This window comes from Budorcas taxicolor, chromosome 14 (genome assembly GCF_023091745.1).
Source record: "Budorcas taxicolor isolate Tak-1 chromosome 14, Takin1.1, whole genome shotgun sequence".
NCBI lineage: Eukaryota > Metazoa > Chordata > Mammalia > Artiodactyla > Bovidae > Budorcas > Budorcas taxicolor.
Genome location: NC_068923.1, coordinates 32823087 through 32846646, shown reverse-complemented (window position 1 = coordinate 32846646; position 23560 = coordinate 32823087). Strand labels below are relative to the sequence as shown.

The 23560-nt window shown below is 44.9% G+C and overlaps 3 protein-coding genes across 3 annotated transcripts in view; all 3 read left to right on the top strand.

The window, feature by feature from the left end:
* Positions 1-1056, top strand: part of PRKDC (protein kinase, DNA-activated, catalytic subunit) — a 133134-nt gene extending 132078 nt beyond the window's left edge. The window contains exon 87 of the mRNA XM_052651856.1: positions 204-1056. Within this exon, the coding sequence (XP_052507816.1) occupies positions 204-408 (205 nt within the window). The 3' untranslated portion in view covers positions 409-1056. The remainder of the gene's footprint in view (positions 1-203) is intronic.
* A 4170-nt stretch (positions 1057-5226) lies between these two features.
* LOC128059276 (histone H3.3C) lies at positions 5227-5637 on the top strand. The gene has a single exon (XM_052651681.1). It carries the CDS (start codon positions 5227-5229, stop codon positions 5635-5637), a length of 411 nt encoding a protein of 136 aa, XP_052507641.1.
* A 12975-nt stretch (positions 5638-18612) lies between these two features.
* Positions 18613-23560, top strand: part of SPIDR (scaffold protein involved in DNA repair) — a 284321-nt gene continuing 279373 nt past the window's right edge. The window contains exon 1 of the mRNA XM_052651854.1: positions 18613-18715. Coding sequence (XP_052507814.1) covers positions 18683-18715 — 33 coding nt within the window. The 5' untranslated portion in view covers positions 18613-18682. The remainder of the gene's footprint in view (positions 18716-23560) is intronic.

The window sequence follows — 23560 nt, the reverse complement described above, 5'->3', positions numbered from 1 at the left end:
AACAAGCTGTTGGTGAGGATCACAGACACCCCTACACACTTGCAGACAGATGTTCCCAGCAGTGTTCTGTTTTCCTGCGGATGGAATCTTGACGTTGAGGACAATGAGCAGAGAGTATGTTGTGTGACCAGATGGAGTGTCTGGTTTGGACTGGAGAAATAACCTGCAGTTTGTGTCTTTGTGTTGCTTGATCTTTTTTCCAGTGATGAGCTTCTCCTGGGCCATGAGAAGGAGCCTGCCTTCAAAGACTATGTCGCTGTGGCACAAGGAAGCCGAGAGCACAGCGTTCGTGCCCAGGAGCCTAAAAGTGGACTTTCAGAAGAGGCCCAAGTGAGGTGCCTGGTTGACCAGGCAACTGACCCCAACATCCTCGGCAGAACTTGGGAAGGGTGGGAGCCCTGGATGTGAGATCCCCCAGAGGCAGCAGACAGGGCCCCTGTGTGTATGTTTAGAGACCGTCCTGAACTCTGATCCAAGCCACCAGTGACTTCATCTTCCCAAAGCCCCAGAGAGCAGGTGTCTGCGTGTGACTTCCTCTCGTATCACAGTTTAATCCAGCTCATGATGAAGTGAATGCCGACCCGGGTTAGGGACTAGGCCATGGTCAAGGATGAGCTCAGGATCACAGTGGACATAGAAGGGCAGGTGTATCCAATCTCATGCAAGCACCGAATCATGGCACAGCAAACAGGTGCTATGGCCGGATGAACAGCTGTCAACGTTAGTGGTGTGTGTTAGCATCCCACATGCCTTGGAAATTACGCCCAGAAGACTTTGTCCCGCAGACTTTGTGAGAGTAACTGATGGGATGTTAGGTTGTATCAGCAGCACAAGAATATGAGCAGGTCAGGGTGAGATTGTGGCTTCTATTTACACATGGTTGTGTAATGTGTGAATGGAAAGAATCTCTTTATTGATGTCTGGAATTGTGGCACCATCTGTTACCCGGTGGCTTTAGAAAATTGATAAATAAACACAAGGGAGTCAGAAATGATGTTCCCTAAGTGCTATGAGAACTTTATAGACGTTTATCCCCAAATTTTCTCCTTGATTGTGATTTGACGTGATTGTGTTTGACATTGTAGGATATTTTTGTAGGTTTTCTCTTTCACATTTTTCCCCTCTAGCTTTGACATTTTAGGATAGCGTTGTCCTCTAGAAGGTAAAGTGTTGAGGAGTGAGAAAGCTCTGGTCTTAGCTTTGCTACCTTTGCTACTCTGGTCACAGCTGGAAGGTGGATACAGGAGCTTTGCATCCCAAACTCGGGAAGTCTGCGTAGGCCTGGCACCTGACATTCCCGTTCTAGGAACATGAAGAAAACCCTTGCTTGAAATGAGTCCTCCTTGGAGATAAAGCATGATTCTGGGGCAGCCGGGTCAGGTTATGAAATGCAGGATGGGAACAGCTTCCTGTCCACTCATCAGCCTCGGTCCCCACGCCTCCCTAGCTGGAGCCTATTTCAGACTGACTTGAGCTTTGTGTTACAGCTTTCCAAACATTTCTAATCACAGACTCTTCGATGATTTGGGGAAATGGTGAATCTTAGTGCCCTGACCAGGGATCAGATCCACATCCCCTGTATTGCAAGGTTGATTCTTTTTGGGGGGGAAGAGTTTGGAAGACCATTTGTCCTTCAGTTTTATTTTCACTTTAATTATTGTGAAATAATATTTAAGTGTGGGCCATATTCTCCACTTCTAACTAAAGAGATAAGCATGTTTGTATATGTATGGACAAGCTTGCAGATTTCTAATTGTTGTCTCAACACTTTGAATCACAACACTTTAAAATCGCAGGTCCCTCCTTGGAGAGATTAAGGGTTGTTCCTATTGCTGCTGGCAGGGGTTATCATGGACTGACAGTGTAGATGAACGAAAAGGATCTCTTTATTGTTGTCTGGAGCTGTGACACCATCTGTTACCCAGTGGCTTTCAGAAAATTGGTAAATAAACACAAGGGAGTCAGAAGTAATGTTCCCTCAATGCTATGAGAACTTCTTTACAGATGTTTATCTCCAAATTTTCTCCTTGCAAAACATTAGTTATAGAAAAACACACACTTACACCATGTTCAGTTGTGAGGCTTTTGAGCTCTACTCTATATAATTCAGAATCGGTCACTCTTTGGTTGTAATAAAATGTAGGCAAGTTGCCCTTTAAACTTTGTTTGGCATCGTGAATTTGAAAACAGACTGGTGTTGTCCACCTGGGCCTCTTGAAACGGAGTTCAGATCAGTGGTGTGCCAGAGCCCTCTTGTTCCCATCCACATGAGCAACATTCAGAACATCAGGAATTTTGCCAGCGATTGTCAAGCTCACTCAGAAAGTCAGCAAGCGCTACGAGTGAGGGCTTCTGTTTATCAGAATCTGTGCTTCAGTGGACGGCTGGCACCCACGGTTAGGGTGCCGCCAGTCCAGGCTTGTGTGCATCCAGCGTGACTCCCGCAAGCTCCTGGATGCCAGTGTGTGGCGGTCACGTCCTAAGTGTCTCCTGCCGTGTCCCCTCTCGTCCTGCACCTCTCCCTGGTTCCTGTCTTTATGGTCTTTGCCCAAGATCACTGCCACTGCCTCCCAGCAGACTCTACCACTGGAGGGACTTCCCTGGTGGTCCAGGAGCCAAGACTCTGTGTGCCCAGTGCAGGGGGCACAGGTTCAAGCCCTGGTTCAGGGAACTAAGATTCCCACAGGCTGCACGGTGTAGCCAAATAAATAAAGAAAGAAATCTAGTACTAGAATACAGTTTAGGAAAGAACCCTGCTATCCTGGAATTGAAGAAAAGATAGTTATCTCCAGCTGTTGGGGGAAATTGCTATATAAACAGGGCACTTTTGATTGACTGTAAAGTAGGTGTGGCTTTTGTGAAGTAGTACCCCAAAAATTGTTCTACAGACTGAATCTATGACTGTAGAATTTATTTTCAAAACAGTTGGCCAGCGCTAGGTTACAGCCTGTGACTATGTGACAGTGACAGTAATGCAGTCACAGTGCTGCGGACCCTGAGAGTTCTGACCTCATGATTGTCCTGTTCTGGCCGGCTGATCAGAAGCAGTTTCCACCTCGATCTTACTCTGCCCGAGCCTGGGCTGGGGGAGACCCTCCAAGCTGCCTCAGCTCCAGTGTGCTATCACCCAGCCTGCTGTAAGCGTGTCCGTAATTAACACTGGCTGTTGTCATTTTAATTGCTAAATCGTGTCCAATCCTTTAGTGACCCCATGGACTGCAGCTCTTCAGGCTCCTCTGTCCATGGGATTTTCCAGGCAAGAATACTGGAGTGGGTTGCCATTTCCTTCTCCAGGGGATCTTCCCCACCCAGGGATCAAACCTGCCTCTCTTGTGTCCCCTGCATTGGCAGGCAGATTCCTTTCTAAGAAACTGAGCTAATTAACAGTGTTAGATGTGCAGAAATACAAGAATGCTGCATTTTCTTCTTTATTTTTTTTTCCATTTTCACCATTTTAAAAACATTTTTAAGTGAAGGATAATTGCTTTACAGAATGGTGTTGGTTTCTGCCAAACATCAAAATGATAGCCACATGGCCTCATTAAGAAAGTAAAACGTTTGTGAGTCTCCTGCTGGTTTTCTTCTCTGGATTGTTGAAGCTCTCTGTCAGCACAGCACTCTGGGCCTGGAGAGTTCAGAGAATCACTTCAATAATGTGACAGCCTCGTCCATTTAAAATGGAATTCAGTGCCAGCTTCCCTCAGAGGCATTCATTGAAACTCCGTGCATGAGCCATTCCTGTTGTCACTTAATAATGTCTCTCATGTCTGCCAGCCAGTGACAGCATTGCTCAAGTTCATTAGGCTGGACTGGGCTTCCCTGGGATGTGTGAAGCCTCCCACAGCCCAGTCTGCATCTTGCTTGGAGCAAGGAGCAGCAGCCAGTGCCATGCCGTTAGGGGCGCGAGCAGAGGTGGGTGGGGTCCGGGGCTGACCCCTGCAAGGTGGATTCTTAACCAAGTGGTTTGATATTTAACAATAGTAAATCTTCCAATCCACGAACACAGTGTCTTACAGCAGTGTTTTGTAATTTTTACTAGTTTTTGTTGTTTCTAATCTTGAATTCCATTTTTTGAGACAAAGGATGGTATATGAAAATGACATACCGATATTTTCTATAAAGTTCACGAAGGATATGTAGCCCAGGTAAGCATGTACAAAGGAGAGCATGTCACCCTGACCCCTTACAGAGCTGGGAAATAACATTGTTGTTTTTAAGTTACACTGCTAGCATCAGAAGGAAAAGAAACACTGATCTTGACTGAGCAGGCACTCCACCTTGAAGGAGCTGTAGTTAACGTGTGATCAGACACACCCTGTTGCTGCTGCTGCTAAGTCGCTTCAGTCGTGTCTGACTCTGTGACCCCATGGACGGCAGCCCAGTAGGCTCCCCCGTCCCTGGGATTCTCCAGGCAAGAATCCTGGAGTGGGTTGCCATTGCCTTCTCCAATGCATTAAAGTGAAAAGTGAAAGTAAAGTCGCTCAGTCCAATAGGACTTAGCGACCCCATGGACTACAGCCTACCAGGCTCCTCCGTCCATGGGATTTTCCAGGCAAGAATCCTGGAGTGGGTTGCCATTGCCTTCTCCAATGCATTAAAGTGAAAAGTGAAAGTAAAGTCACTCAGTCCAATAGGACTCAGCGACCCCATGGACTACAGCCTACCAGGCTCCTCCGTCCATGGGATTTTCCAGGCAAGAATCCTGGAGTGGGGTGCCATTGCCTTCTCCCAGACGCACCCTACATCCCTCTATACACTAAAGGGACGGCAGGGAGGGAGGAGGCCTGAACAAAGAAATTTTTGTTTAGTTTTTCTTGTCCTGCCTTCAAGTAGAAATTTTTATTTCATCACATTTTAGCGCCTATATTAGAAAAGAAAGATTGCAAATAAGTAACCTAATGCTACATGTTTAGGAGACTAAGAAAAAGAACAAACTAAACTCGGTGCCAGTAAAAAAAAGCACAAAAAGCAGCAGCAAGCAAAACATTGATTCTTTGAACAGCTCATTGATAAACCTAGACTGATTTAGAAAAAAAAAAACAAACCCGCAAATATCTAGTATCAGAAACGAAAGTGGAGCGCAGAGCGGTTTGGTTGTTCGTTGGAAGGAGTTCTTCCGTTCGTTGGAAGTTTTTCTCGTAGCTGAGCTATTGCTGCTCTTTGGGCAGCAGCAGCGGCGCGGCGGTCGGAGAAGCGGCCTAAAACTTCTGCGTTGGGTGAAAGAAAATGGCTCGAACCAAGCAGACTGCTCGGAAGTCAACGGGTGGGAAAGCGCCCCGCAATCAGCTGGTCACAAAAGCAGCCAGGAAAAGCGCCCCTTCTACCGGCGGGATGAAGAAACCTCATCGCTACAGGCCCGGGACTGTTGCGCTTCGAGAAATCCGTCGTCACCAGAAATCCACCGAGCTTCTGATCCGGAAACTGCCTTTCCAGAGGCTGGTGAGGGAGATCGCCCAGGATTTCAAAACTGACTTGCGGTTCCAGAGTGCCGCCATCGGTGCGCTGCAGGAGGCTAGCGAAGCGTACCTGGTGGGCTTGTTTGAAGATACTAATCTGTGTGCCATCCACGCTAAGAGAGTAACGGTCATGCCCAGAGACATCCAGTTGGCTCGCCGGATACGGGGAGAGAGAGCTTAAGTGAAGGCGGTTTTTACGGTGTTTTGTAGTACATTTCTGTAAAATACTTTGGTTTAATTTGTGACTTTTTTTGGTGAGAAATTGTTTATAATATGTTGCATTTGTACTTAAGTCATTCCATCTTTCTCTCAGGATGAAGGCGAAAAGTGACTGTTCACAAACCTGAGTGATGTGAGCACTGTTGCTAAGGGGTGACAAGTTGCTAATATGCAGAAGGGATCGGTGATATTTCTTGCTTCTCATGATGCACGTTTCTGTGTTAATGATTTGTTGAGTAGCTATTAAGGTACTAGAATTGATAAATGTGTACAGGGTCCTTTTGCAATAAAACTGGTTATAACTTGATCCAAGTGTTTAACAATTGGGACTGTTAAGTCTGACCATAAATCACTGTTAGAATGTGGGCGTTTTCAGGAGCAAAGATACAAGTCTTAACCACAGTGTAACTTACAATTTCCTTAAAAAAAAAAAAAAAAAGTAAACCTGGCAGCTATAGAATACACTATGTGCATTTATAATAGCTATTTTATATATTGTAGTGTCAACATTTTTCAATTAAATGTTCTACACTGAGGTGTGCTGGGGAGTGTTGTCTTTAAGGTATGTGATTGAGAGACTGATAGGTTTTCTCCTGAGTAGACTGCACTTGTGTATGTAGTAAAGTGCTTTGTGTGTTATGCCTTGCATAACTCCTCGTTCTACCACATGTTAAACTAACCCTCTAGCTGATAATGCAAACACTAACGGGGAGGGGGATTTATTTATAAGGGCTCTAGACTATAATACAAGTTATTCACCGCAGCAGCATCTGTTACTAATATAGTAGTTAGCGCAGCTTTTCTTTGTGTTGTGATTGGTCTGATAACTAGGTTGAACTTTTCTCTACCAAGGAGGAACAATACTGAACTTTTTTTCCTTGTGGGGTTTGTATTATAACTGTTAGGGTAAACTTGCTGTGGGGGAGGGACACAGCTTCAGCTTATGGAACCTCTGCCAGTTAAAATGGTGTTCATGTGGCATAGATTCCAGGAAAATCACTTCATAGAGATGGCTTTCCAAGTGGTTTAAAATTTATCCTTCTATTGAAGCTTTTAGGTCAATTATATATGTTGACTAAATTTACAAATAAACTTGTTTATTCAAAAAAAAAACGAAAGTGGAGACATCAGCCTTACAGAAATAAAAATTCCTAGAAATATAAATTGCCAAAACTGACTCAAGAAATAGAAAATCTGAACAGATCTGCAATGAGACTTAATTAGTAATTAAAAACCACCCCCACCCCCAGCCAAAAGAAGCAGACAGTATACTGGTGAATTCTACCAAACACTGAAGAAGGAGTTAACACCAATCCTCAAATGCTTCCAAAAAATATCAGAAAGGGAAAAGCTCCCTAACTGATTCCAGGAACCCAGCATTACCTTCAAACCCAGAGACTCAAAAAAAAAAAAAAAAAAAACTAAAGCCAGAGACTCTATCAACAGTAGACCAATATCCCTTATGGACACTGATGCAGAAATCCTCGATAAAACACTCAGACATGGAGTCCAGCAGCACTAAGGATTGCTCACAGGCGTATGGTGCCATCCCAGCGCTACAGGGTTGCTTCAGCATCTAACACCCATTGTTGTGATGCATAACATTAATACACAAAGGGAAAAACAGGTTCATCTCAATGCAAAAATATTTGATAGATTCAATACAGTTTCAAGATAAAAGTCACATGGCAAACCAAGACTAGAAGGAAACAATCAACCTGACAAAGGACATCTATGAAAATCCACAGGTAACATTCTACTCATTGGCGAAAGAGAAAATGTTCTGAGGTCAGGATCAAGAGAAGGATGCCCACTTTCAACACTGCTGAATGTTCTAGTCAGAGCAGTCAGACAAGAAAAAAGGACTCAAATTAGGAAAGAAGGAATGAAACTATCAGACAACTAACAGAAAACATGATCATATATACAAAAAAAAAATCCCAAAGATTCACAAAGTACTAGAGATAGTAAATTAATCCAACGGTAATTAACTGTTCTTACCCTTTCAATACATCTGTTCTCAGATTTTTTGCTCCAGAGAAGTGATGGAACTTCACTGCTGGAATCAGGACTCCAAAAGAGGTACCCTTATCAGTGGGTGATTGTCCAAATATTTATTCTTTGGGAGGATAACGATAGAAAACTCTTACTCCACCATCTTGCTGTGACGTCACGCTCCATAGCTCTCTTGAAAAGAAGGTTTCAACATATAACTCAGCAATGTAGTACATGCAAGATACACTGCTGTACACAGTTTCATAGGTATATAAGCACAACCAATAACACATGTACCTTATAGTGTTTCAGCATATTTCACTTATAAAAGTTGTACATATATAGATACAGTAAAAGGATGAACGTGCAAACATACAGCTAAAAACAATTTTTAATTCCAAAAAATAGTATACGCCTAAGTTGGAGAAGGAAATGGCAACCCACTCCAGTGTTCTTGCCTGGAGAATCCCAGGGAGAGGGGAGCCTGGTGGGCTCCCGTCTACAGGGTCGCACAGAGTTGGACATGACTGAAGTGACTTAGCAGGTTGCTTAAACACAGAGGTTCGTACACTTCAGTAAAGAAGGAAGTAAATAACTCACCCTATTGAATATGTTAATTATGCCCAGTTTTTTTTGTATACCTATATCTCAATAAAGCTGGAGGGGAAACAAAGTATGTTTCACACATATACTTCTATCCATAGTAAGGCACCCACCAGTTTTAAATACACTGAATTATGATATACCATTTAATAAAGGGGCAGCCATGCCATGCACATGTAAACACAATGTCCCTAACATCTCAATACTGATGAACACTCTCCTAACACTGTTAAACACACTGTTTCAACAAACACCATTCAAAGGCCAGAGTAAGACTTAGGCGCAGAGTCCAGTTTAGAGTCAGACTGAAGGTCAAGGTCAAAATTGGATTTAGGGTACTTGGAGTGTGTGGTCCAAGGTCAGCTTCAGGGTCATTATGCGGGTAAAGGTCAGGGACAATCAGGAAGAATCAAGCAGCAGATGAGATTCAAGCTCATGCGGTCAGGACAGGTTCAGGATTTTGGTGAGGAGGTGTGGACAAGGGTCAGAGCTGACGAGATGTTCATTGTGAGGTATATGGTCATCAGGATCTTCATGGTTAGGGTCAAGGTCATGGCAGTAGGGTCAAGGTTATGGCAGTAGTAAATGGCAGAATCAGTGTCAAGGTTAAGTTTAGGATGAGGATCTAGATCAGGGTCAATGTCAAAGTTATGAGGAAGGTTCTGTTCAGTATCAGGGTGATTATCAGGGTTAGGATGATGGTCAAAATCTAGCCCGAAGTGAGTGTGAAGTTCATAGGGTCAGGGTAAAGTTCAAGTTCTGGTCTGTATGAGGATTGAGGTCAGTTTCATGTTAGGGTGGGTATAACGGTGATGGCATCATTGACTCAATGGACATGAGTTTGAGCAAACTCCGAGAGATAGTGGAGGCCAGGGAAGCCTGGCATGCTGCAATCCATGGGGTGGCAAAGAGTAGGACACGACTGAGCAACTGAACCACAACAAGGGAGAAGGCTCGGCCATGGTAAATGTTAGATTCACTTATGGTGAATGAGGGTGTATATTAGTTCTTAGGTCTGTGTAACAAATTGACACAAACTAGTTAGCTTAAACCAAAAGAAGTGTATTCTCTCACAGTTGCGGATGTCAGAAGCCTGCAGCCTAGGTGTGGGCGGGGCCATACCCTCTCCAAATGCTCCAGGGGAGGAGCCTCCTTGGTCTCTTGCAGTTTCTGGTCCCCTTGCCATTCCTGGGCTTGTAATGGGATCACTCCAGTCTCTGCCTCTGTCTTCATGTGCACTTCCTCCATACCCGTGCTTTGTCCTTTTCCATGTTTCAACGTATATTACTAAACAAACTAGTACATGCTCCACCCACAATGCAACGGTGTTCAGCGTATCTCATCTTGAGATCCTTAATTCTGCAAAGGCCCTATTTCCCAGTAAGGTTACATTCACAAGTACTGGTATTAGATACATGTTTTGGGGACTACTATTCAAGCCAGCATAGGGTTAAGGTCAGGAACATTTAGGGTCAGACTCATGGTCAAGTCTCACACAGGCTTAGGTTAGCTTCAAGGTACAGCTGAGAGTAAGAATTAGCATGTATGAACATTCAGTTCAGTTCAGTTCAGTCGCTCAGTCATGTCCAACTCTGCAACCCCACGGACTGCAGCATGCCAGGGTTCCCTGTCCATAACCAACTCCCAGAGCCTACTCAAACTCATGTCCATTGAGTCAGTGATGCCATCCAACCATCTCATCCTTTATCGTCCCCTTTTCCTCCCGCCTTCAGTCTTTCCCAGCATCAGGGTCTTTTCCAGTGAGTCAGTTCTTTGCATCAGGTGGCCAAAGTATTGGAGTTTCAGCTTCAGCATCAGTCCTTCCAATGAATATTCAGGACTGATCTCCTTTAGGATGGACTGGTTGGATCTCCTTGGAATCCAAGGGACTCTCAAGAGTCTTCTCCAACACCACAGTTCAAAAGCATCAATTTTTCAACACTCAGCTTTCTTTATAGTCCAACTGTTACATCCATACATGACCACTGGAAAAACTATAGCTTTGACTAGACAGAACTTTGTTGGCAAAGTAATGTCTCTGCTTTTTAATATGCTGTCTAGGTTGGTCATAACTTTCCTTCCAAGGAGCAAGCATCTTTTAATTTCATGGCTGCAGTTACCATCTGCAGTGATTTTGAAGCCAAAAAAAAAAAAGTTTCTCACTGTTTCCACTGTTTCCCCATCTGTTTGCCATGAAGTGATGGGACCAGATGCCATGATCTTCTTTTTCTGAATGTTGAGTTTAAGCTAACTTTTTCACCTTCTTCACTTTCATCAAGAGGCTCTTTAGTTCTTCTTTGCTTTCTGCCATAAGTGTGTCATCTGCATATCTGAAGTTGTTAATATTTCTCCTGGCAATCTTGATTCCAGCTTGGGCTTCATCCAGCCCGGCATTTCGAATGATGTACTCTGCATGTAAGTTAAATAAGCAGAGTGACAAAATACAGCCTTGACGTACTCCTGAACATTAGGATTACAATAAGGCCAAGGGTTAGGTTCAGAATTAGGGCTGGGTGACATGAGGGTCCAGTTTAGGTGTGGGTCAGTGCTGGAGTGAGGGTAGGGTCACATGAGGGTCTGGGTCATCATGGTCAGTGTTGGGTGTTAGGGAGAGAGTCATACTGATGGCTGCAGTTACTGTCTTAGGAAGGTCAGGATCACAGGTCAAGGTCGGGTTAAGTTTCAGTGTCAGGTTCAGGGTCGGTGTCAAGCTCTGGGTAAAGAGTGAGTATTGTGATCAGTTCAGGGTTATGGTAAGTGTGGGTCAGGGTGAGATTCAGGGTATGTGTTAGGGTCAGCATTAGAGTGAGGGTGAATATCAGCGATGTTTAGGTTCAGGGTTAGTTAAGGCTCAGGAAAAGGGTTAGAGTCCAGGGCAGTTTGAGTATCAGGGTTAATGTCTGTTGGTTCAATTGTAAATTCCTCATAATTACACTGCGTTATGAATGGCATAATGTAGAGAACATAGACCTAGGTGTCACACTCGAGTCTAATTCTAAACATTACTAGCTCTGTACCCTTAGGCAAGTTTACTTACTAATTATTAGTTCATTTATTCATTCATATCTAGTATTTATTTGAGTGCTTTATATGTGGAAGAAACTGTGAAGTGCTTTGGATTTAAAGGTCAAGAAGACAGAAATGGTACTGCTTTACATAGGTGGAGCCAGATGATAATTATTTAGGTTATGTGTATTGTAACATCATCAAAGGAGCATAGCATTTGTGAAAATGAAGAACAGGGAGGTTCAGCCTCCTAGGAGTTGAAGGAAACTGAGAACAGGTTCAAGTTCACTTTGTCTTGTTTTTTTAAACCTCAATTGAAATTAAAAAAATATTATTTTCAAATATATCAAGGAATATTATAGTGAACCTCCATGTGCTGATCTCCCAGCTTCAACAATTTTCAGGAACTGTATATAAACTGGCTTGGCAGAGACCAGAGCCTTTCAGGAAATGGAGTAGCAAATGTGAAGACTCTGAAGCCCTATGCACATCCAATAACTGCAGGTAAGGCTCCCGTGAAGAGCACACACATCCCTGGGTATCTGTGTGGAGAATGGATTGTGTGTGCTTATATGCGCACAGATGAGGGCAAGAGTGGACCAGGACCAGGGGATACTGCTTATGAGGCCACTGAGTAGACTGGGTAAAATAAATCAGGGGCCTGAAATACATCCATGGAGGAGTAGGATGGGTGGAGAGACTCAACACAGGACAGACAGGGCTTCGACAGGAGAGCCAAATGTGCTCATGATAGTTCTCAGGTTCTGTTACTGATCCCCAGCGGGTTGGTTCCAGATCTTGCAGATCTTCATAGAATGGGTCAACTTCAGCTTCTTTGGTATTAGTGGATGGGGTATAGACTTGGATTACTGTGATGTTGAATGGTTTGCCTTGGAAATGAACCAAGCTCATCCTCAGTTCACTCCGAGATCTACAACACCTTCTAGAACTAACACCAAAAAAAGGTGTCCTTTTCTTCATAGGGGATTGGAATGCAAAAGTAGGAAGTCAAGAGATACTTGGAATACACAGCCAAGTTTGGCCTTCGAGTCCAAAATGAAGGAGGGTAAAGGCTAACAGGGTTTTGTCAAGAGAACACCCTGGTCAGAGCAAATACCCTTGTCCAACCACACAAGTGATGACTCTACACATGGACATCATGAGATGGGCAATACTGAAATCAGATTGATTATATTCTTTCTAGTTGAAGATGGAGAACCTCTATTCAGTCAGCAAAAACAAGACCTGGTGTTGACTGTGGCTCAGATCATGAGCTCCTTATTGCAACAAATGAAAGTCACTCAGTCATGCCCAACTCTTTGCAACCCCATGGACTATACAGTCCATGGCATTCTCCAGGGCAGAATACTGGAGTTGGTAGCCTTTCCCTTCTCCAGGGGATCTTCCCAACCCATGGATTAAACCCAGATCTCCTGCATTGCATGTGGATTCTTTACCAACTGAGGTATCATGGAAATTGCAACATCCAGGCTTAAATTGAAGAAAGTAGGGAAAAATCACTAGACCATTCAGTTATGACCTAAATCAACCTCTTATGATTGTACAGTGGAGATGATAAATAGATTCAAGATATTAGACCTGGTAGACAGAGTGCCTATAGAACTATGGACAGAGGTTTGTAACATTGTTCAGGAGGTGGTGATCAAAACAATTCCCAAGAAAAAGAACTGCAAGAGGGCCAAGTGGTTGTCTGAGGAGGCTTTGCAAATAGCTGAGAAAAGAAGAGAAGCAAAAGGCAAGGGAGAAAGGGAAAGATACACCCATATGAATGCAGAGATCCAGGAAATGGCAAGGAGAGGTAAGAAAGCCTTCCTAAGCGAACAATGCAAAGAAAGACAGGAAAACAATAGAATGGGAAAGACTAGAGATCTTGTCATGAAAATTAGAGATATCAAGGGAATATTTCATGCAAGAATGGGCATGATAACAGATAGAAATTGTAAGGACGTAACAGAAGCAGAAGAGATTAACAAGAGATGGCAAGAATACACAAAGCTATACCAAAAAAGTCTTAATGACCAGGATAACCACAATGGTGGTGTCACTCAGCTAGAGCCAGACATCCCAGAATGCGAAGTTAAGTGGGCCTTAGAAGCATTACTATGAACAAAACTGGTGGAGGTGATGGAATTCCAGCTGAATTATTTCAAATCCTAAAAGATGTTGCTGTGAAAGTGTGGCACTCAATATGCCAGCAAATTTGGAAAACTCAGGAGGGGCCTCAGGATTGGAAAAGATGAATTTTCATTCCAATCCCAAAGAAGGGCAATGCCAAAGAATGTTCAAATTACCATATAGTTCCACTCATTTCACATGCTAGCAAAGTTATGCTCAAAATCCTTCAAACTAGGCTTCAACAATATGTGAAACAAGAACTTCCAGATATACAAGCTGGATTTAGAAAAGGCAGAGGAACCAGAGATCAAATTGCCAATACCTGCTGGATCATAGATAAAGCAAGGTAATTCCAGAAAAACATCTACTTCTGCTTCATTGACTATGCTAAAGTCTTTGTGTGGATCACAACAAACCGTGGAAAATTCTTAAAAAGATGGGAATAACAGACCACCTGACCTGTCTCCTCAGAAACCTGTATGCAGGTCAAGAAGCAACAGAACCGGACATGGAACAACAGACTGGTTCAAAGTTGGAAAAGGATTTTGATAAGGCTATATATTGTCACCCTGCTTATTTAACTTCTATGCAGAGTACATCATGCAAAATGCTAGACTGGGTGAATCACACGCTGGAAACAAGATCGCCAGGAGAAATATCAACACCTCAAATATGCAGATGATACCACTCTAATGGCAGAAAGTGAAGAGGAACTAAAGAGCCTCTTGATGAAGGTGAATAGAGGAGACCAAAAAGCTGGCTTGAAACTCAACATTCAAAAAATAAACATCATGGTATCCAGTCCCATCACTCCATAGCAAGTAGATGGGGAAAAAGTCGAAACAGATGAATTTTATTTTATTAGGATCCAAAATCACTGCAGACAGTGACTGCAGCCATGGAATTAAAAGATGCTTGCTCCTTGAGAAGCTATGACAAATCTAGACAGCATAAGTTATATGGTTATAACTTTAGCCATATAGTTAAAGCTAATGTTTTTCCAGTAGTCATGTATGAATGTGAGAGTTGGACTGTAAAGAAGGCTGAGTGCCAAAGAATTGATGCTTTTGAACTGTGGTGTTGGAAAAGACTCTTGAGAGTCCCTTAGAGAGCAAGGATATACAATCAGTCCATCCTGAAGGAAATCAGTCCTGAATATTCATTGGAAGGACTGATGGTGAAGCTGTAACTCCAATACTTTGGCCATCTGATGTGAAGAACTGACTCATTCGAAAAGACTCTGATGCTGGAAAAGATTGAAAGTGAGAGAAGGGGATGACAGAGTATGAGATGGTTGGATGGCATCACTGACTCAATGGACATGAGTTTGAGTAAACTCAGGGGGTTGGTAATGGACAGGGAGGTCTGGTGTGTTGCAGCCCAACGGGTCGCAGAGTCAGACACAACTGAGCGACTGAACTGAACTGAAGAGAAGTTTAAGGGGTAGGAGGCAGACTTGTTAATGGGGTTCTAGGAAGGGCTTCCCTCATAGCTCAGTTGGTAAAGAATCTGCCTGCAATGCAGGAGACCAGGTTCGATTCCTGGGTCGGGACAATCCTCTGTAGAAGGAAACAGCAACCCTCTCCAGTATTCTTGCCTGGAGGATCCCATGGACAGAGAAGCCTGGCAAGCTACTTGAGGTCCATGAGGTTGCAAGAGTCAGACACGACTTAGCGACTAAACCACCAACCAGGAAGGGGATGGAGATTTGCGAGGGCAGCCAGGTGGGGCGGGGGTGGTGGTGTGTGGAGTGGCCGGGGCTTGCACACAGCATGAACTGTGCCTAGCAGAGTACAAGTCTACACCCCCGTCCTTGGATGGAGATCTTAACATAGTAATGAAGCAATGGTAACTTCTGGACACCTCTGAGTCTCATCTGCAGAGATGCATTCCTGTGGTCAAGTCAGAGCCAGTTTGGAGCACTTGATCACTACATACCTCTGAAAGCACAGCTGCAAAGCCTCTGTCAAATATCAGATTCTTCCAAAACAAACACAGAGGTAAATCGAGGCAATGATCCTTTAGCTGTCAGAGGCTGGTATAGGTGACAGTTTCAGTATAAGCTACTGGCTGGATGTCAGTGCCACCACTGAGATGGAGATTTCTGAAAAGGAAGCTATTTTGGGAAGAGAAGAATTTAGGTTAAAGAGTCTCTCAGACATTCAAGTGACAATGACCAGAAGTTAGTGCAATGGGACTTCAGTTCAAGCATCAGGAAGCGGTCTGTTTGCAACTTTTGAGAGCCAAGAAAGACACAGTGAGATTGTTGAGCTGTGTCATTAGGCCTAACTGAGGCAACCATTTGTGTGGTGTCCCAGTCAGAGTCCCAATATTCTAAATCCTAAACTAGCTACATTTAGAGTCCAGTTTATCTTATGCTAAGCGTTGACAATAATAGTATTAGCAATATCTGTGTGTGTGTGTGTGTGTGTGTGTGTGTGTGTGTGTGTGTGTGCATGCTCTTTGCGACCTCATGGACTGTAGCCTATCAGGCTGCTCTGTTCATGGAATTTTCCAGGCAAGAATTCTGGAGCAGGTTAATATTTCCTACTCCAGGTGATCTTCCCAACCCAGGGATCAAAACTGTGTCTCTTGGCTCTCCTGAGTTGCAGGCGAATTCTTTCCACTGAGCCACCAGGGAAGTCCCAGTAGAAATGTATACCTAGACATTTCTTTCTTTCTTTCTTTTTCAAAAATCGCAGTGTGGACATCTTTATACAAAGCATTTGTGCTTTAGTGAGTGAAACTCAAATGCAATATGTTGAAAGAATAGGGACTAGGCAGGAAAGACGGAAAATGGATCAAGTGCAAAATATTGGTATTCTTACAGAGGCATGAGAAAGTGCTTTTAGAGCAGAAAACCAAACTCCACTTCCACCAAGTTCAGTTCAGTTCAGTCGGTCAGTCATGTCTGACTTTTTGCAAGCCCATGAATCACAGCACACCAGGCCTCCCTGTCCATCACCAACTCCTGGAGTTCACTCAAACTCACATCCATCGAGTCCGTGATGCCATCCAGCCATCTCATCCTCTGTCGTTCCCTTCTCCTCCTGCCCCCAATCCCTCCCAGCATCAGAGTCTTTTCCAATGAGTCAACTCTTCACATGAGGTGGCCAGAGTACTGGAGTTTCAGCTTTAGCATCATTCCTTCCAAAGAACACCCAGGACCGATCTCCTTCAGAATGGACTGGTTGGATCTCCTTGTAGTCCAAGGGACTCTCAAGAGTCTTCTCCAACACCACAGTTCAAAAGCATCAATTCTTCAGCGCTCAGCTTTCTTCACAGTCCAACTCTCACATCCATACATGACCACAGGAAAAACCATAGCCTTGACTAGACGGACCTTTGTTGGCAAAAGTAATGTCTCTGCTTTTGAATATGCTATCTAGGTTGGTTATAACTTTCCTTCCAAGGAGTAAGCGTCTTTTAATTTCATGGCTGCAATCACCATCTGCAGTGACTTTGGAGCCCCCCAAAATAAAGTCTGACACTGTTTCCACTGTTTCCCCATCTATTTCCCATGCAGTGATGGGACCAGGTGCCATGATCTTCATTTTCTGAATGTTGAGCTTTAAGCCAACTTTTTAACTCTCCTCTTTCACCTTCATCAAGAGGCTTTTGAGTTCCTCTTCACTTTGTGCCATAAGGGTGGTGTCATCTGCATAGCTGAGGTTATTGATATTTCTCCTGGCAATCTTGAATCCAGCTTGTGCTTCTTCCAGCCCAGGGTTTCTCATGATGTACTCTGCATATAAGTTAAATAAGCAGGGTGAGAATATACAGCCTTGACCTACTCCTTTTCCTATTTGGAACCAGTCTGTTGTTCCATGTCCAGTTCTAACTGTTGCTTCCTGACCTGCATATAGGTTTCTCAAGAGGCAGGTCAGGTGGTCTGGTATTCCCATCTCTTTGAGAATTTTCCACAGTTGTGAGGGTACAAATCGGAATCCTTTCCTCCTTCCCAGGCTGACGCTTTTCAAGTCACTATTGTCGTTTTTCTCTTCAATAGACACCTTTATTTAGACAACAGCCTTCCTGGTGAGTTTGTAACCTAATTATGTCTCTCCTCAGCTCCAACCCCCACTTCCCATTACATTTCCTTTAAAATCTCTGCCTCCAAGTGTTGGAACACTTAAGCAAACTCATGTGCAGGGTCTAAGGAAAGGCTCTGCTTGCGGTTCTCAAAATGACGCGGGATGGAAGCAACATCACCTGAGAACCTGTCAGAAATGCAAGTTCTCCGGCCCCAGTCCGTACCTTCCGAGTCCGAGACCCAGTCACAGGCTGTACCAGGTCCCCGGGGATTCTGGCGTCTCTGAACTTGAAAACTGCTTTGGATACTAAGCCCCAACCCGACCCCATCCCTGCCTCCGCCTCGGCAGATGGGGCAATAAGACCCCTATCTCCGGGTACCGACGGCTACAACCATTCCCTAAGCACCGCTTGCTGAATTCATAGCCCACTTGGGGTTATCATTTATTTTTAATTTCGGTCCTTATTATTAATGTCTGTCCTTGCCTGACAAAGCACACCCCGGACGAGCTTTATTTGGAAAACCCCGCGCGGGCTTTCCAGCAGCTCCTTGGCCAGGAGCCGACCGCGAGGCTGCGCGTGCTCCGTTAATCCGGGCCCAGCCACAGGTTGGGGCCGCAGCGCAGAAAATCCGTCCCCGGAGCTGCTGCCCGTGCCAGACGCCACGGTTCAGATCAGCGCCAGGGGGCGCGAGTTAGCAGGAAAACCACGCCCCTCCACGAGCATCAGTTCAGTTCAGTTCAGTTCAGTTCAGTTCAGTTCAGTCAATCAGTCGTGTCCGACTCTTTGCGACGCCATGAATCGCAGCACGCCAGGCCTCCCTGTCCATCACCAACTCCCGGAGTTCACTCAGATTCACGTCCATCGAGTCAGTGATGCCATCCAACCATCTCATCCTCTGTCGTCCCCTTCTCCTCCTGCCCCCAATCCCTCCCAGCATCAGCGCTAATCTCAACTGTAGAGCAAGGCGCGCGCGCGGAGTGGGAGGGCGGTGCGCCGGAGAAGCCCCGCCCCCAGCCGGAACGCCGGAGAAGCCCCGCCCCCAGCCGGAACATCTGCCAATCGCAACGCTCGCGCCGGTAGGGCGGTGCGTCCGAGGAAGCCCCACCCCCTACCCGAAAGTCCGCCAATCGCAGCACGCGGTGCGGCCTGGCGCGCCGAGTTGGTTCTGCGACCCACGGCCTTCCGGTGCCTTCAGAGGGCGGTGCACCCTTGAGGAGGGGGAGCGCCCGGAGATGCCCCGTGGGGGCCTGTCTCGAGGCCCTAAGGTAGGCTGTGGGCTTGTGGGCGCCGTCTCCCTGGTCTCCGTATGTTGGAGGGACCCGCGGAGCGCGTGTGGCCGACTCTGGACTGGTGGAAGTTTGTGGAATGGACGCCGCCTGCGTCTGGCCGCCTTCCTGGAGAGCGAGGGTCGCTGCCCTAGGGGCATGAGCCTCGCTGGTGTTCAGGGTTTCTGCCTGGTCGAACCATGACAGCGGTGTCTGGGGTCTGGGAGACCTTCGTCCCTGCTGCGATGCCTCTCCTGCCCCGGCTGCAAAGAAGTCAGTTCTTACTCCATGTTGGAATTATTTGTGACTTGCTTTTTGTTGCTTTTGTTATTATAATCATACTTAATACCTTGCCTCAGAGAATCCTGCCCCTCTACCTGACTGTTAACTTAAGTGCCTTTGTTCAGAACCCTGTCTCCCTGTAGATGGCAGGGAGGACGAAATTTAACACATCCCTGCTTTTCTAGGAGATGTGTGCAAGATTAATGGCCTTTTTACTTTGCTTCCTCACCTCTGCCATCAATGATCTATAAAAGAACCTGGCATCCAGACCCCCAAAAAATGGTTATTTTGAGGTGCTGGCCTGCGATCGTCTCCTCAGCTGCTTTCCAAATAAAGTGTATTTCCTTTCCTCAACAACTTCTTTGTAGAATTCATCAACCTGTTTGGAGAGCAGAGAGAGCTAGGATTCAGCAACAGTTTGGCAAGCCAGCTGAGGGCCTAGCTGCTTGGGGCTAGCTGGCCCTGGTCAAGGAACACTGGGGCAAGACCCTAGCAGCTGCTAGGACTGTCCTGAGGTTCTTTCCTTCAAGATTCCCTGAAGCAACACCAGCTGCCCCCAGCTCTTGGCAGTTGAGACAAGGGATTGATAAACTTCTAGAGTTGATGGACTCGATTTTGTTTGTGGTGTGAATGAGTGATAGTTGCTCAGTCATGCCTGACTCTTTGCAACCCCATGGACTGTAGCCTGCCAGGCTCCTCTGTTCATGGAATTCTCCAGGCAAGATTACTGGAGTGGGTTGCCATTTCCTTCTCCAGGGGATCTTCCTGACCCAGGGGTGCTGCATTGCAGGAGAGTTTTTACCATCTGAGCCATCAGGGAAGTCTACTATTAAGAGAAATTTCTAAGTATAAAGACAGGTCAACTTAAGTATTAGCAGATACATGCTTGACTTTATCTTATAATTTATAAACAATACATTAGAATATGTAATGAATCCATAAACCTTTTCCAAAGGAATACCCAAGACGGAAGTAGCAATAAAGTTATAAATGACAGTCATCAATCAGATGAAATAATTTAGATGAAGCTTTTCTCTCTCGAAGAGATGGGGACTGGGCAAGTGGTCAGGAAGGAAATACAATGTGCTTCTAACTTTGTATGAAAAATAATGTTCAGTTCCACATTGCTGAACATAGTTCTGTTTTTGCCAAATAAATCCTCTACTTCGAGTTACTGTCCAAATGCTTTATTAAAACTCCACTTCTAGCCTTTGTTTTGGAATCTGTTACTTTTGTTGCCACCTCCTAATCGCTGTCCTCTGAAGCTTCTACTTCTTTCCCACTGTCCCCTGACACCTCGGTTGCCCTCGCGCTGTCCACTGAAGCCTTGATTGCCTTCCCTCTGTAAGTCTACCCAATTCGATAGCGGGTTCAGTTGGTCCACTTGTTTTATGTGTTCTTTTGTGTTAAGAGCGATGGGCTCGATTTTGGAGGGTAAGTCGCTTCGGTGTCGGGGAACGTATTCTCCTCTCAAGTTGGGCTTTTCCCTCATGGGACAAGCCAGTTTGGTTGGGGTACCGTGTTGGATGATACCCTGAACCGGTTCACTGGGGAACTAGTTCTTGTGGGGCAAGCCCACCCTAGTTTGAATTAGCTTATTTGTTGAGTAGGGTAAATTTCTTTATCTGATTTGGGAATTGGTTGGAACTGGTTCATTGGGGAGCTAGTTCTTGTAGGGGTGGGTAGCCTAGTTGAAAGTAGTTCATTTGTTTTGTAGGTTAAATTTATTTACCTGATTTGGGAATCGATTCATCTGTATGCATCGATGCTAGAATCTGTTCATACCATTTTTGTGGCATTTATGTGCGTCTTTCGTGTTTTGATGTTATAAAGCTTATAAAAATGGGAAATATTTCATCTGTCCCAAAGGAATGATCTTTGGGGCATATACTAGATATGTTAAGATCAGAAGAGCAATGGCCCCTGAATGGCTCACAATTAAACAATCTGGCAATCAGAAGGAGAGGAACACTCTGATAATAAACAGGCCCAGGGGCTCCCTTGAACTTGAGGCGTCCAATTCTGATTTCCCCTACAGGAGCCTCTGGTAATTGTGACAGTAGGGAACAAGTTGATTGACGTTCTAATAGGCACTACTTTCCTTTGTAAATTAAGTGCTCAAATAACAGTTTCCCCAGAACAGCCTGACATCAGAGTCCCCACCAGAGCCTTTTTGACCTCCAGCCTGGGGAGCTTTGGCTCCAATTTGGGGTGTTCTCCCTGTGGAAGGAAGCTGTTCATAAGGCGCTTTGGAGAAAGGTCATTAGTCTAATGGGACTGGGAAGTCATGTTTAATGTGACTTTCCAGCTGTTAGGTTTTGGTTTATTCTGGTTACTTTGGTAATGCACAGACATCTGGTACTGTTTCCTCTAAGGCTTCTTCTACAGTTTTCTCATTTCTTTCTTCTCGAACCCTCTGCACACAGGTGAGTGGCTGTGGAAACAGTTGAAGAACTCTGGCCGGGGTTACTCTGGTGTGTTCCAAAGGCTTCCCCCAACCCCCCCACCCCCTGCCCCAGGTTCGTGGCTGAACCAACCATTCTAATTATACCTCAGGATGCACTTCAGCAGAAACCATCAGGGGACTCTGAGAAACAAGATTCATAACTCACAGATCCTGAAGGGTACGTGGTACATCCAGGGGCTACACAGTGAGGTCATAGGCAGAGAGAGACACAGAGGGAGAGAGGGGGGTGCACCTGGGTTTGCCTTTATTAGGGTCTGAGGGCTAGGTGTCTAGAATTTCATGTGCTCTCTCTTCATTGGCTAGTTTAAAGCAATAGCTGGGATTAGGGTGCAGGAATGGAGAAGTATGGTCACTCAGACAGTCATTTATCTAGGTTACCAGGGCTTTTTGAAATCGGGACCTTCATGCGTGGAGGCAGGCTAGTTCCTTGCCTTGTTGTTTTGCAGTACAGCTGACCAGGAGCTGACTGTGCCACTGTGGCCAGTTCTGCAGGGATACTTTTATTCGGGTTGGACTTTTGAAGTGGATGCCACTTGGCAATCAAATGATTAAGTCAGGCAATTACACTACATCTTCACTTAGAAATACTCATGTTTTTGACCTGATACTCACTTTTTCCCCTAGTCATTCTATTAGTTTTCAAGACCTTATCATTTTTTTAAAGTTGTATTAATTAACTATTGTTCAAAAAACAGATTTGCCTCAAAACCAAAGCAGCTTAAAAAATGTTTATTTTCTCATAGTTTCTGAAGGTCAGGAATTGGGAAGGTTCAGCTGTGTGGTTCTAGTTCAGGGTGTCCCACAAGTTGGAGTCAAGGGTCATCACAGCTGGAGAATCCATTTCTAAGCTCACGCATGTGCTTCTTGACAAGTGTCAGTTCCTTGCCACTTCCATAAGGCAGCTCATGACATGGCAAGTGGCTTTCTTTCCAGGAGACCCTGGTGTCTTTAATAACATAATTTCTGAAGTGACATACCATCTTTTCTATTAATCTCATAGATCCAACTGATAGTGTGAGAGGGAACTGTAGAGGTTGTGAACACCAACAAGTAGGGGATCATAGGACGTTATCTTAGAGACTGGCTATCAGGATAGTTTTGCTCCAGGATTTTTTCTTTATTTTTTTTTTTCATTTCTCCCTAGGTTGGGTACAGAGTAAATACTTTATGCATCGAGTGTTTGTGTGTAACAGGTAGCATGCTCCCATTCCATCTTCTGAGATGCTTTCCCATCGGAACCACTTTAATTATGTCTAATTAAATATGTCTAATTCCTGTGCTTCCCAGGTGGCACTAGTGGTAAAGAATGCCCCTGCCAATGCAGAGGACCGAAGAGATGCAGGGTCAGTCCCTGGGTCATGAAGATCCTCTGGAGAAGGAAATGGCAACCCATTCCAGTATTCTTGCTTGGAGAATCCCATGGACAGAAGAGCCTGGTGGCCTACAGTGCATGAAGTGGCAAAGAGTCGGACATGAGTGAGCACACACACACATTCCTCTGCTTAAGCATCATTTTACTTCTTATTGACTGCATAATAGTTTTATTTTGGGCTGCAGTCAGTCAGTCCAGTCTCTCAGTTGTGTCTGACTCTTTGCGACCCCATGGACTGCAACATGCCAGGCTTCCTTGTCCATCACCAACTCCCAGACCTTACTCAAGCTCATGTCCACCGTGTCAGTGATGCCATTCAACCATATCATGCTCTGTCATCCCTTTATCCTCCTGTCTTTTATCTTTCCCAGCATCAGGGTCTTTTCCAGTGAGTCGGTTCTTCACATCAGGTGGCCAGAGTACTGTAGTTTCAGCTTTAGCATCATTCCTTCCAAAGAACACCCAGGACTGATCTCCTTTAGAATGGACTGGTTGGATCTCCTTGCAGTCCAAGGGACTCTCAAGAGTCTTCTCCAACACCACAGTTGAAAAGCATCAATTCTTCGGTGCTTAGCTTTCTTTATGGTCCAACTCTCACATCTATACATGACTACTGGAAAAATCATAGCTTTGACTAGACAGGCTTTTGTTGGTAAAGTAAGGTCTCTGCTTTTTAATATGCTCTATAGGTTGGTCATAGCATTTCTTCCAAGGAGCAAGTGTC

Coding starts and splice junctions, on each gene's coding strand:
- LOC128059276 (XM_052651681.1), top strand. CDS start 5,227: ATGGCTCGAACCAAGCAGACTGCTCGGAAGTCAACGGGTGGGAAAGCG.